Source organism: Pseudophryne corroboree, chromosome 11, assembly GCF_028390025.1.
Source record: "Pseudophryne corroboree isolate aPseCor3 chromosome 11, aPseCor3.hap2, whole genome shotgun sequence".
NCBI lineage: Eukaryota > Metazoa > Chordata > Amphibia > Anura > Myobatrachidae > Pseudophryne > Pseudophryne corroboree.
Window position 1 is genome coordinate 162,192,114 of NC_086454.1, and position 15,350 is coordinate 162,207,463.

The 15,350-nt window shown below is 46.3% G+C and overlaps 1 protein-coding gene across 2 annotated transcripts in view; it reads right to left on the reverse strand.

The window, feature by feature from the left end:
* LRP5 (LDL receptor related protein 5) overlaps window positions 1-15,350 on the reverse strand; it is a 317,788-nt gene that overhangs the window by 85,810 nt on the left and 216,628 nt on the right. For both annotated transcript variants that reach the window (XM_063945049.1, XM_063945050.1), the window contains exons 9-11: window positions 5,674-5,963; window positions 4,865-5,091; window positions 3,132-3,316 (exon numbers count right to left, since the gene is read on the reverse strand). In XM_063945049.1, the coding sequence (XP_063801119.1) occupies window positions 3,132-3,316; window positions 4,865-5,091; window positions 5,674-5,963 (702 nt within the window). The remainder of the gene's footprint in view (window positions 1-3,131; window positions 3,317-4,864; window positions 5,092-5,673; window positions 5,964-15,350) is intronic.

The window sequence follows — 15,350 nt, forward strand, 5'->3', positions numbered from 1 at the left end:
CTTCGAATTCCAGCTTGTATCCCTGGGAAACAATTTCTATTGCCCAGGGATCCACCTGTGAGTGAACCCAGATGTGGCTGAAAAGTCGAAGACGTGCCCCCACTGGAGCGGACTCCCTCAGGGGAGCCCCAGCATCATGCGGTGGATTTTGCAGAGGCCGGGGAGGACTTCTGTTCCTGAGAACTAGCTGTGTACTCTTTTGCTTTTATTTGAACGAAAGGACTGCATTTGATAATGAGGCGCTTTCTTAGATTGTGAGGGAACATAAGGCAAAAAAATCGATTTACCTGCCGTAGCTGTGGAGACGAGGTCCGAGAGGCCCTCTCCAAACAATTCCTCACCCTTGTAAGGCAAAAACTCCATATGCCTCTTTGAGTCGGCATCACCTGACCACTGTCGGGTCCATAAGACACGCCTAGCAGAAATAGACATAGCGTTTATTCTGGAACCCAGTAAACTAATGTCTTTAATATGCCCTAGGGTCATTAAAATGGTATCCTTATCAAGGGTCTCAATATCCGCTGATAAGGAATCTGTCCATGCTGCTACAGCACTACAAACCCAGGCCGACGCAATTGCCGGTCTGAGTAACGTACTAGAATGTGTGTAAATGGACTTCAAGGTAACCTCCTGCTTGCGGTCAGCAGGATCCTTGAGGGTAGCCGTATCTTGGGATGGGAGCGCTATCTTTTTTGATAAGCGTGTCAAATCCTTGTCTACCCTAGGGGAGGTTTCCCACTGTATTCTGTCCTCTGGCTGGAAAGGATACGCTATAAGAATCCTTTTGGGAATCTGCAGTTTTTTGTCTGGAGTTTCCCACGCTTTTTCGCATAATTCGTTCAGCTCATATGAGGATGGAAAGGTGACCTCAAGTTTCTTTCCCTTAAACATGTGTACCCTTGTGTCAGGGACAGGGGGTTCCTCTGTGATATGCAAAACATCTTTATTTTAACATTATTTTAATAATCATATATCGAATATATTTAGCCACTTTTGGCTGTAATTTTGCATCATCGTAGTCGACACTGGAGTCTGAATCCGTGTCGGTATCTGTGTCTACTATTTGGGATAGTGGGCGCTTCTGAGACCCCGAAGGTCCCGGCGACATTGGGACAGACATGGGTTGACTCCCTGACTGTACCCTAGCTTCAGCTTTGTCTAATCTTTTGTGCAATAAATTAACATTAGCACTTAAAACATTCCACATATCCATCCAGTCAGGTGTCGGCGCTACCGACGGAGACGTTACATTCATACACTCCCCCTCCTCCTTAGGTGAGTCTTCAACCTCAGACATGTCGACATACGCGTACCGACACACCACACACAGGGAAGCTCTTTTCTGAAGACAGGTTCCCCACCAGGCCATTTGGAGAGACAGAGAGAGTATGCCAGCACACACCCCAGCGCTATATGACCCAGGAAAAAAACACAGAATGTTTACCCAGTAGCGCTTTTCAAGTATGTATATGCGCCAATTATGTGCCCCCCCCCCCCCCTACTTTAAAACCCTCTTTCACCGTGGTATCAAGCAGGGGAGAGTCCGGGGAGCTTCCTCTCAGCGGTGCAGTGGAGAAAAATGGCGCTGGTGAGTGCTGAGGGAGAAGCCCCGCCCCCTCGGCGGCGAGCTTCTGTCCCGCTCAGAATTCTTAAAAACATGGCGGGGGCTCTTTATATACATGTACAGTGCTCAGCTGTACATGTATATATGTACATTTGCCACAGGAGAGGTTTATATTGCTGCCCAGGGAGCCCCCCCTGTGCCCTGCACCCTTACAGTGACCGATGTGTTTGAGGTGAATGGGAGCAATGGCGCACAGCTTCACTGCTGTGCGTTACCTCTATGAAGATCACGCTGTCTTCTGCAGCCTCTGAAGTCTTTTCTATCTTCCGGCTCTGCGAGGAGGACGGCGGCGCGGCTCTGGGAGGGACGGCGAGGGTGAGACCTGCGTACCGATCCCTCTGGAGCTAATGGTGTCCAGTAGCCTAAGAAACAGAGCCCTGAAACTCAGAGAAGTGGGTCTGTTTCTCTCTCCTCAGTCCCTCGATGCAGGGAGTCTGTTGCCAGCAGGCTCCCTGAAAATAAAAAACCAAACTAAAATACTTTCTTTACAGGAAACTCAGGAGAGCTCCCTGAAATGCACCCAGTCTCCACTGCGCACAGTATCAAACTGAGGTCTGGAGGAGGGGCATAGAGGGAGGAGCCTTTGCACACCCAGATCCAAAGTCTTTCTTAAAGTGCCCATGTCTCCTGCGGAGCCCGTCTATCCCCATGGTCCTTACGGAGTCCCAGCATCCTCTAGGACGTTAGAGAAACAAAAAGATACAGTGAAGTGAAGATAGAGTCCTATGCAGTTATTAAAAGGTTAACACACAACAATGAACATTAACAAGCACACAATCTCTTATTATACCCATCTGTAAACCTGAAGTGTTTTTATTCTTCTCATAGGGTGAAATTCTGTTCGAGCATTTTCCTGTATTTCAGATAACAAGCTCTTGAATTTTCAAGGCTCCCCGCTTCTATATTACTCTTTGGATATATATATTTTTTTAAACTGATAAAAGACCAAAGACTATGGATTTATTTTTTACCTACGTTCCCTGGCTGGGTCCAGAGAAAAAAGTTCTAGCCGGATGGCATGTCTTGAGCACATATATGGAAACTGGCTAATACCTTCACTTCGTACTTATTTTCTTACAGAAGCAAAACGAACTCTAAGGGGAAGTTATACTAAAGCTTATAAAAATGAAAAGCAGAGGTGTTGCCCATAGCAAACAATTAGATTTCATCTTTCATTTCTCTATTGCATCCTTGAAAACAAAATCAACAAAATCTGATCGCTATGGGGCAACGCCACCACTTTTAATTTTTGGAAGCTTTAGTAATCTGCTCCTAAGACGGCCAATGCACACCAGCAGAGTATTTGGAACATTACATGACACACCATTTACAATGTTATGCAGTAAAAAAATAAAAATAAAAATGATATCTTCTCAATTCTTTGTCCCTTCAATAGAATTTGAGACACTGTTTAATAAAATCACATAAAAAAAATCCAAATGAAAACAAAAATTAAACAAACACAGATACCAGAATATAAATTACAAATGGGATTTGAAGTGGTTACCTAACATGTTGGATGACTGGATCATATTTGTATCTAGGTCAGTCCAATAAAGTCTCTGGTCAGCATAGTCAATGGTCAGATCATTGGCACGGCCCAGTTTGTCAACTAAAGTGATGATGTTGGTTCCATCCAAGTAGGCTCGAACTATTCTAGGTTTCCCTCCCCATTCTGTCCAGTACATGTAGCTGCAATGGAAAAACTAGACATTACAAGAAATACACAAATAAGGCATTTATAACTTTAGTTATATTATCACTTCATAGAAAGAAAAAACAGGATGCAACATTTGTAAGTCATGACGCCCCTTCATTTTACATAGTTGTAACATCCAGAATTAAGGTGCATTGCCCAGCACCATTTCTTTACAGCTACCTACGAGAGTCCCAGATGCTATTGTAGTAACCACAGGAAGAAATTGGTGATGTGATTAACACAGTAGAGCAGTCCAGGAAAAAATGCGCCAACAGTAGGGAAACTATAGAGAATAAAAAGAAAAGAAAAAAAAAAACCACAAAAAATCTGGACAAAAAACAAAACAAAAAAACATCTATCGGCACCTACTGTGTGTAACAGATCATTATAAGGCCTTTACAACACAAACGATGCACAAATTCCACACGTGGATAAAGTCTTTTTTGTTGTTCTACTATTTGGGGATTCCAATTTATTTCTGGATTTGTAAGTCTTGGAAGATTTGGACATATCACTTTGTTAAGCATGGACAACCTACATATAATGCTGACTTTTCTCTACTTTGGTTGACAGGTTAGTTATGTTCCTGCTGATGACTGCAACAGCCAATGTGCTCAGGACTCCAAGAAAGCCCCACATTTGTCTTCAAAAACAGTTACAAAAGCACTGTTTACTGCACAAATGGTAAGCATAGCCAAACCTGCTAATTATTTTACAATCTGATAGACAGGTTTGCACAACACTGCTCTAGTTGTTGAAGGGCAGCTTGACATATCAAATTGCCTAATAAATGTTGCTGGTGAACCTGGACTGAAGGCACCAGGTAAAGTATGCAGTGTACATGAAACTTGCCATAGCCACTGCATGCCTTCTCCGTAAATACTGATCATCTCTACTACCACAGTGAAGCCACTGTGATTATCGCAATAAACAACAAGTACAGTTTAGAGCAATAAAGATCAGTTTGCAAGCAGTCACTGGAAGGGATAAACAAAGAACATATTTTGGAATTATGTAAGATTTTAAACAGTTGTTAGACCACTTTCCTCATTAAAGAAAACACCAGTAGAAAATGGCTATTAAAAAAAGCCTAGCCCTGTGGTTCCAAAACGTTTTTGAATCACGGCGCCCTAGAGTATCAGAATTTTTTTCATGGCACCCCTTAGGCCAAAGTTTCTTAACGGAAAATGTAAAATAAAAAAATTAAATAAAAATTAAATTAAGTAAATTGTGTTTATAGGTCATATTTAGGTTTAATTATATGGTGAAGGACAAGATTTGCTTCTGTTTGTCCACATATTTTATGACTGGTAGACACCAGCACTGGTTTTGCCTATTACATCGACTATAAATAATTTGAATTGGTTCTCTAACACCAACCCGAGGCACCCCTGGAAGTGTCCAGAGGCACCCCCAGGGTGCCACGGCACACAGTTTGAGAACCACTGACCAACGCAATAAGGGTAATATAACTTCATATATTAAATTGTGCAAAGTGCGGGAACATTTGCATATATTTGTAACCCTTATGTATTGTTTACCCCTTTGCTGGATCCAAAGCAAGAGATCTTGGGTTGTCCAGATCTTTCCAGACTAAGACCTGTCTGAACTGGCCATCAAGGCGTGATACTTCAATTCTGTTGGTTCCAGTGTCTGCCCAATAAAGGTTCTTTCCCATCCAATCGACTGCCATTCCCTCTGGGTAATCGAGGCCAAACTCAATAACATGTTCTACTGCGCTTCCATTCATAAATGCTCTGCTGATTGTCTGGGGACAAAAAAAATTAAATTAGTGAAACAGGTTACAATATAAAATCAGCATATTAACTTGCATTGTAATGGTGATTCAGTTTATCCAATTGAGAAGCTAAAACAGTGTATATTTCTTAAAAGAATTAAATACAACATGATGTGAAAGTACAAATTGCGCTAACTTAAAAAAAAAAAGTCTAGTCACTTGCATTATATTAGGTCTTATCTAAGAAAAGATCTAAAGAATAGGACAATGACCCCTAAAATAAAAAGTGTAGTGATCTAGAGCTAACTGGCCTGGTAATATAAATTATATGATGAAGGAAGAAAAATGGATAGGTTCTCTCTCACACAAAGCATCTATAGTTCTTCACAGGTGAAATTCAGCTCTTGGTGAATGTGAGACTGCGCACACATCACCGGGAACTACGGTACGGGGAGCGTGACAGAAAATGTATGATTTTGGTACCGGTGTTCCAACCATTTCCCTGTCCTTTCATAGTCATTGGCGCTAACTGAATTGTCCCTCAACAAATCTTTGATGAGTACAGCTAATGGACAAACTGGCCTAGCAGAGACATGCAGGTTGTAATTGTACCTTCAATGTGACATCAGTCCAATAGATCCTATTATCAGAGACATCAAAATCCAAGGCTGATGCCTCTTTAACGCCTGTGAGTGGTATTGCAACATTATTATTGTTAGTTTCTAAAGAAATCCTGTGAATTGCTGCTCGGCTTGTGAACACTAAGAAGGCCTCAGGAATGATGCAGGTCCTCATGTCACTCAGTAACTCCAATCCCATTGGACAGGAACATCGTATACCATGAGGAGTGAAGAAGCACAGGTGACTGCAGCCTCCATTATGATCAGCACATGGATTAGTGCCTGCAATGGCAGAAAATCTCATCACATTAGAGCAGAATAGTATGGCCTTCCAGGACACAATAATAACATGTAAATTTAGGACGAAAGCATTCAAAAAGCAATTATATTGGACAGTTTAGTCATTAGGCCAAATTAGACACAAAGGGAGAGATTTATCAAAGCTGGTTTTGTATACTTTAACACAAGAAAACCCTCCTCCACAAAATATATTAATGGATCATTTCTTACTTAGCTTAGATATAAAGTGGGGCAAGTACTGAAGGTTTTTAAATCATAAAGCAATTGCAACTTCCTGATGTGCCATAAATCATTATACAATATTCTTCTTTGTTCCTGAAGCGTAAAACATGTACAGGAAAGACGTGGGGGACCACATGTCTGGGTGACTAAACACTTTTAACACCTGTTCAATCTCAACCTTTTATAGAGCACAGGGCACTGCTAATACAAAGGGCCACTTAGGCGATAGCTTCTAGAAGCTCCCAGGTTTCTGCGTAGGTGTGGTTTAGTTTGTGGGTATTGATGCTTAGGTGGTGAGAGTTTGAAGTGATCAGTTATTTTGGGGCAGGGGTGGGGTCTGTAAATGCTCATGAGAAGAACACAGGAAGCAGAGGCACTTTTTAGGTTTGATTTGTGACGGTACCATCAGGGAATACAAATAGGGATGGCTGCTACCTGGATGTTTTTAGCATAATTGAAAGGGCTAAGAAGGGTTTTTTCCTGGCTCGTAGGGCAGGAATGCCTTTCAGATGCCAAACTAACTGGATTTTGGGCATGCTGGTCTTTGTGGCATGCTACAAATAGTATTGCCAAGTGGAAAACATGAATTCCATGATATACCTTCAACTATTCCTTGGCCTACTTATGGCAAATAACTCTAGCAGCAGCAGCATGATGGGGAGGGAGGGGGAAGAGGTGGGGGAAGGGGAGGGGATCACAGCAGAGACTGTTAGATTATGGGCCTAATTCAGACCTGATCGCAGCAGCAAAATCTTTCTCTAATGGGCAAAACCATGCGCACTGTACGGGGGGAGGGGGGGGGGGGTAGATGCAACATGTGCAGAGAGATTGAGATTTGGGTAGGTTATATTGTTTCTGTGCAGGGTGAATACTGGCTGCTTTATTTTTGCACTGCTGTTTTGATTTCAGTTTGAACACACCCCACCCACATCTAACTCTTTGCACGTTATATCTGCCCCACCTGCAGTGCACATGGTTTTGCCCGTTAGAGAAAAATGATGCTGCTGCGCTCAGGTCTGAATTAGGCCCTATGGCGGAACCTGTGTCACACAATAATACAGGGCCCAGTGCTTCTTTTCACATTTAACAGTATTGACCTGTTGGTTACTCCATTATCCTGGCAGGGTAGAGGTGTGTTGGTTATTAGTTGGTTTTACTGACCAATTTTATGTTACTAATTAGGGGTATATTTACTAAAGTGCGGCTTTATAGAAGTGGATATGTGGCCCACAGCAACCAATTAGATTTATCTAGTACCTTCTGGAAGATAACAGCTAGAACCTTATTGGTTGCTATAGGCCACTTCTATAAATCCACACTGAAGTAAATCTACCCCAATGTGTATTCTGCATTCTGCTTATAGTTGGCTGGTGGTTGCCAGGTATGTCAGGCAGATGTTTGGTCTATCTCTAACTCCATGGACATGTGAGAGAGGCTGCTGCCAGGGGCCTTAGTGCTTTCTTTCCACTTTTTTAATTCTTTATTATACAATAAAAGATGTGCCCCTTTTCTCATCAATTCTACTGTCAGTCTCTTTATTTAAGGCACAGGCTGGTTGAGGGCAACATTTCCTAAGCATTCAGGCCCATATGGCCAACAAGGTTTACCTACACATAGGTTCAACATAGACCTCAACCAATAGGTAAATGAATACGATTTTACTCACCGGTAAATCTATTTCTCGTAGTCCGTAGTGGATGCTGGGAACTCCGTAAGGACCATGGGGAATAGACGGGCTCCGCAGGAGACTGGGCACTCTAAAAGAAAGATTAGGTACTATCTGGTGTGCACTGGCTCCTCCCTCTATGCCCCTCCTCCAGACCTCAGTTAGGATACTGTGCCCGGAAGAGCTGACACAATAAGGAAGGATTTTGAATCCCGGGTAAGACTCATACCAGCCACACCAATCACACCGTATAACTCGTGAAACTACACCCAGTTAACAGTATGAAATATAACTGAGCCTCTCAACAGATGGCTCAACAATAACCCTTAGTTAGGCAATAACTACATACAAGTATTGCAGACAATCCGCACTTGGGATGGGCGCCCAGCATCCACTACGGACTACGAGAAATAGATTTACCGGTGAGTAAAATCTTATTTTCTCTGACGTCCTAGTGGATGCTGGGAACTCCGTAAGGACCATGGGGATTATACCAAAGCTCCCAAACGGGCGGGAGAGTGCGGATGACTCTGCAGCACCGAATGAGAGAACTCAAGGTCCTCCTCAGCCAGGGTATCAAATTTGTAGAATTTAGCAAACGTGTTTGCCCCTGACCAAGTTGCAGCTCGGCAAAGTTGTAAAGCCGAGACCCCTCGGGTAGCCGCCCAAGATGAGCCCACTTTCCTCGTGGAATGGGCTTTTACTGATTTAGGATGCGGCAATCCAGCCGCAGAATGCTCCAGCTGAATTGTGCTACAAATTCAGCGAGCAATAGTCTGCTTAGAAGCAGGAGCACCTATTTTGTTGGGTGCCTACAGGATAAAAAGCGAGTCAGTTTTCCTGACTCCAGCCGTCCTGGAAATATAAATTTTTAAGGCCCTGACTACGTCCAGTAACTTGGAATCTTCCAAGTCCCTAGTAGCCGCAGGCACTACAATAGGTTGGTTCAAGTGAAAAGCTGATACCACCTTAGGGAGAAACTGGGGACGAGTCCTCAATTCTGCCCTATCCATATGGAAAATCAGATAAGGGCTTTTACATGACACAGCCGCCAATTCTGACACACGCCTGGCCGAAGCCAAGGCCAATAACATGACCACTTTCCACGTGAGATATTTCAAATCCACAGTTTTAAGTGGCTCAAACCAATGTGATTTTAAGAAACTCAACACCACGTTGAGATCCCAAGGTGCCACAGGAGGCACAAAAGGGGGCTGAATATGTAGCACTCCCTTTACAAATGTCTGAACTCCAAGGCAGTGAAGCCAGTTCTTTCTGGAAGAAAATCGACAGAGCCGAAATCTGGACCTTAATGGAACCCAAGTTTAGGCCCATAGTCACTCCTGACTGTAGGAAGTGCAGAAAACGACCCAGCTGAAATTCCTCTGTTGGTGCCTTCCTGGCCTCACACCACGCAACATATTTTCGCCAAATACGGTGATAATGGTTTGCGGTTACTTCTTTCCTGGCTTTAATCAGCGTAGGAATGACTTCCTCCGGAATGCCCTTTTCCTTTAGGATCCGGAATTCAACCGCCATGCCGTCAAACGCAACCACGGTAAGTCTTGGAACAGACAGGGCCCCTGCTGTAGCAGATCCTGTCTGAGCGGTAGAGGCCATGGGTCCTCTGATATCATTTCTTGAAGTTCTGGGTACCACGCTCGTCTTGGCCCATCCGGAACCACGAGTATCGTTCTTACTCCTCGTTTTCTTATTATTCTCAGTACCCTTGGTATGAGAGGCAGAGGAGGGAACACAAACTGACTGGTACACCCACGGAGTCACTAGAGCGTCCACAGCTATCGCCTGAGGGTCCCTTGACCTGGCGCAATATCTCTCTAGTTTTTTGTTTAGGCGGGACGCCATCATGTCCACCTGTGGCCGTTCCCATCGATTTACAATCAGCGTGAAGACTTCTGGATGAAGTCCCCACTCTCCCGGATGGAGGTCGTGCCTGCTGAGAAAGTCTGCTTCCCAGTTGTCCACTCCCGGAATGAACACTGCTGACAGTGCTAGTACGTGATTTTCCGCCCATCGGAGAATCCTTGTGGCTTCTGCCATTGCCATCCTGCTTCTTGTGCCGCCCTGTCGATTTACATGGGCGACTGCCGTGATGTTGTCTGACTGGATCAGTACCGGCTGGTGTAGAAGCAGGGATTTTGCCTGACTTAGGGCATTGTAAATGGCCTTTCGTTCCAGAATATTTATGTGTAGGGAAGTCTCCTGACTCGACCATAGTCTTTGGAAGTTTCTTCCCTGTGTGACTGCCCCCCAGCCTCGAAGGCTGGCATCCGTGGTCACCAGGACCCAGTCCTGTATGCCGAATCTGCGGCCCTCTAGAAGATGAGCACTCTGCAGCCACCACAGCAGAGACACCCTGGTTCTTGGAGACAGGGTTATTAGGCGATGCATCTGAAGATGCGATCCGGACCATTGGTCCAACAGGTCCCACTGAAAGATTCTGGCATGGAACCTGCCGAAAGGAATTGCTTCGTAAGAAGCCACCATCTTTCCCAGGACCCGCGTGCAGTGATGCACCGATACCTGTTTTGGTTTCAGGAGGTCTCTGACTAGAGATGACAGCTCCTTGGCTTTCTCCTCCGGGAGAAACACTTTATTCTGGACTGTATCCAGAATCATCCCCAGGAACAGTAGACGTGTCGTCGGAACCAGCTGTGATTTTGGAATATTCAGAATCCAACCGTGCTGGTGTAGCACCTCCTGAGATAGTGCTACTCCCACCAACAACTGCTCCTTGGACCTCGCCTTTATTAGGAGATCGTCCAAGTACGGGATAATTAAAACTCCCTTTCTTCGAAGGAGTATTATCATTTCCGCCATTACCTTGGTAAACACCCTCGGTGCCGTGGAGAGTCCAAACAGCAGCGTCTGGAATTGGTAATGGAAATCCTGTACCACAAATCTGAGGTACTCCTGGTGAGGATAGTAAATGGGGACATGCAGGTAAGCATCCTTGATGTCCAGGGATACCATGTAATCCCCCTCGTCCAGGCTTGCAATAACCGCCCTGAGCGATTCCATCTTGAACTTGAATTTTTTTATGTATGTGTTCAAGGATTTCAAATTTAAAATGGGTCTCACCGAACCGTCCGGTTTCGGTACCACAAACAGTGTGGAATAGTAACCCCGTCCTTGTTGAAGTAGGGGCACCTTGATTATCACCTGCTGGGAATACAGCTTGTGAATTGCCGCTAGCACAGCCTCCCTGTCTGAAGGAGTAATCGGCAAGGCAGATTTTAGGAACCGGTGGGGTGGAGACGCCTCGAATTCCAGTTTGTACCCTTGAGATACTATTTGCAGGATCCAGGGATCCACGTGAGCGAGCCCACTGATCGCTGAAATTTTTGAGGCGGCCCCCCACCGTACCTGGCTCCGCCTGTGGAGCCCCACCGTCATGCGGCGGACTTGGAAGAAGCGGGGGAGGACTTTTGCTCCTGGGAACCTGCTGTTTGTTGCAGCCTTTTTCCCCTACCTCTGCCTCTGGACAGAAAGGACCCGCCTTTTCCACGCCTGTTTTTCTGAGTCCGAAAGGACTGTACCTGATAAAACGGCGCCTTTATAGGCTGTGAGGGAACATGGGGTAAAAATGCTGACTTCCCAGCAGTTGCTGTGGAAACTAGGTCCGAGAGACCATCCCCAAATAACTCCTCACTCTTATAAGGCAAAACTTCCATGTGCCTTTTTGAATCTGCATCCCCTGTCCACTGGCGAGTCCATAAGCCTCTCCTAGCAGAAATGGACAATGCACTTATTTTAGATGCCAGCCGGCAGATCTCCCTCTGTGCATCTCTCATGTATAAGACTGAGTCTTTTATATGCTCTATGGTTAGCAGAATAGTGTCCCTGTCTAGGGTGTCAATATTTTCTGACAGGGAATCTGACCACGCCGCGGCAGCACTGCACATCCATGCTGACGCAATAGCTGGTCTAAGTATAATGCCTGAGTGTGTATACACAGACTTCAGGATCGCCTCCTGCTTTCTATCAGCAGGTTCCTTGAGGGCGGCCGTATCCGGAGACGGTAGTGCCACCTTTTTAGACAAACGTGTGAGCGCTTTATCCACCCTAGGGGGTGTCTCCCAACGTGACCTATCCTCTGGCGGGAAAGGGAACGCCATTAGTAACTTCTTAGAGATTACCAATCTTTTATCAGGGAAAGCCCACGCTTCTTCACACACTTCATTTAATTCTTCTGATGGGGGAAAAACTACGGGTAGTTTTTTCTCCCCAAACATAATACCCTTTAGAGTGGTACCTGGGTTTATATCAGAAATTTGTAACACCTCTTTCATTGCTTCAATCATGCAACGAATGGCCTTAGTGGACATTAGACTAGACCAGTGGTTCTCAAACTCGGTCCTCAGGACCCCACACAGTGCATGTTTTGCAGGTAACCCAGCAGGTGCACAGGTGTATTCATTACTCACTGACACATTTTAAAAGGTCCACAGGTGGAGTTAATTATGTCACTTGTGATTCTGTGAGGAGACCTGCAAAACATGCACTGTGTGGGGTCCTGAGGACCGAGTTTGAGAACCTGTGGACTAGACTCATCGTCGTCGACACTGGTGTCAGTATCCGTGTCGACATCCGCGTCTGCCATCTGAGGTAGCGGGCGTTTTAGAGCCCCCGATGGTCTTTGAGATGCCTGGACAGGCACGAGCTGAGAAGCCGGCTGTCCCGCATTTGGCATGTCGTCAAATTTTTTGTGTAAGGAGTCGACACGTGCACGCAATTCCTTCCATAAGTCCATCCACTCAGGTGTCTGCCCCGCAGGGGGTGACATCCCTTCTATAGGCATCTGCTCCGCCTCCACATCATTATCCTCATCAAACATGTCGACACAGCCGTACCGACACACCGCACACACACAGGGAATGCTCTGACTGAGGACAGGACCCCACAAAGCCCTTTGGGGAGACAGAGAGAGAGTATGCCAGCACACACCAGAGCGCTATATAATGCAGGGACTAACTGAATTATGTCCCCTATAGCTGCTGTTATATATACTGCGCCTAAATTTAGTGCCCCCCTCTCTTTTTTACCCTTTTCTGTAGTGTAGACTGCAGGGGAGAGCCACGGAGCTTCCTTCCAGCGGAGCTGTGAGGGAGAAATGGCGCCAGTGTGCTGAAGGAGATAGCTCCGCCCCTTTTTCGCTGACTTTTCTCCCGCTTTTTTATGGATTCTGGCAGGGGTAATTATCACATATATAGCCTCTGGGGCTAAATATTGTGGTATTTTTGCCAGCCAAGGTGTTTTTATTGCTGCTCAGGGCGCCCCCCCCAGCGCCCTGCACCCTCAGTGACCGGAGTGTGAAGTGTGTATGAGGAGCAATGGCGCACAGCTGCAGTGCTGTGCACTACCTTGGTGAAGACTGATGTCTTCTGCCGCCGATTTTCCGGACCTCTTCTTGCTTCTGGCTCTGTAAGGGGGACGGCGGCGCGGCTCCGGGACCGAACACCAAGGCCAGTTCCATGCGGTCGATCCCTCTGGAGCTAATGGTGTCCAGTAGCCTAAGAAGCCCAAGCTAGCTGCAAGCAGGTAGGTTCGCTTCTTCTCCCCTTAGTCCCTCGCTGCAGTGAGCCTGTTGCCAGCAGGTCTCACTGTAAAATAAAAAACCTAATTATATACTTTCTTTTTAGAAGCTCAGGAGAGAGCCTAGTGTGCATCCAACCTCGGCCGGGCACAAAACCTAACTGAGGCTTGGAGGAGGGTCATAGTGGGAGGAGCCAGTGCACACCAGGTGACCTAAAAGCTTTCTTTAGTTGTGCCCAGTCTCCTGCGGAGCCGCTATTCCCCATGGTCCTTTCGGAGTTCCCAGCATCCACTAGGACGTCAGAGAAATCTAGTTTTTTGTTTAGGCGGGACGCCATCATGTCCACCTGTGGCCTTTCCCAACGGTTTACCAACAGTTGGAAGACTTCTGGATGAAGTCCCCACTCTCCCGGGTGTAGGTCGTGTCTGCTGAGGAAGTCTGCTTCCCAGTTGTCCACTCCCGGAATGAACACTGCTGACAGTGCTAAGACGTGATTTTCCGCCCATCGGAGAATCCTTGTGGCTTCTGCCATCGCCATCCTGCTTCTTGTGCCGCCCTGTCGGTTTACATGGGCGACTGCCGTGATGTTGTCTGATTGGATCAGTACCGGCTGGTTTTGAAGCAGAGGCCTTGCCAGACTTAGGGCATTGTAAATGGCCCTCAGTTCCAGAATATTTATGTGTAGGGACGACTCCTGACTTGACCAAAGTCCTTGGAAATTTCTTCCCTGTGTGACTGCCGCCCAGCCTCGAAGGCTGGCATCCGTGGTTACCAGGACCCAGTCCTGTATGCCGAATCTGCGGCCCTCTTGAAGATGAGCACTCTGCAGCCACCACAGTAGAGATACCCTGGTCCTTGGAGACAGGGTTATCAGCCGATGCATCTGAAGATGCAATCCCGACCACTTGTCCAAGAGGTCCCACGGAAAGGTTCTTGCATGGAACCTGCCGAATGGAATTTTGCTTCGTAAGAAGCTACCATTTTTCCCAGGACTCGTGTGCAGTGATGCACCGATACCTGTTTTGGTTTCAGGAGGTCTCTGACTAGAGATGACAGCTCCTTGGCTTTCTCCTGCGGGAGAAACACTTTTTTCTGTTCTGTGTCCAGAACCATCCCCAGGAACAGAAGGCATGTGGTAGGAACCAGCTGTGACTTTGGAATGTATAGAATCCATCCGTGCTGTTGTAGCACTTCCCGAGATAGTGCTACTCCGACCAACAACTGCTCCTTGGACCTCGCCTTTATAAGGAGATCGTCCAAGTACGGGATAATTAAAACTCCCTTTTTTCGAAGGAGTATCATCATTTCTGCCATTACCTTGGTAAAGACCCTCGGTGCCGTGGACAGTCCAAACGGCAGTGTTTGGAATTGGTAATGGCAATCCTGTACCACAAATCTGAGGTACTCCTGGTGAGGATGGTAAATGGGGACATGTAGGTAAGCATCCTTTATGTCCAGGGATACCATGTAATCCCCCTCCTCCAGGCTTGCAATAACCGCCCTGAGCGATTCCATCTTGAACTTGAATTTTTTTATATATGTGTTCAAGGATTTCAAATTTAAAATGGGTCTCACCGAACCGTCCGGTTTCGGTACCACAAACAGTGTGGAATAGTAACCCCGTCCTTGTTGAAGTAGGGGCACCTTGACTATCACCTGCTGGGAATACAGCTTGTGAATTGCCTCTAGCACAGCCTCCCTGCCTGAGGGAGTTGTCGGCAAGGCAGATTTGAGGAAACGGCGGGGGGGAGACGCCTCGAATTCCAGCTTGTACCCCTGAGATACTACTTGAAGGATCCAGGGATCCACCTGTGAGCAAGCCCACTGATCGCTGAAATTTTTGAGGCGGCCCCCCACCGTACCTGGCTACGCCTGTGGAGCCCCCGCGTCATGCGGTGGACTCAGAGGAAGCGGGGGAAGAATT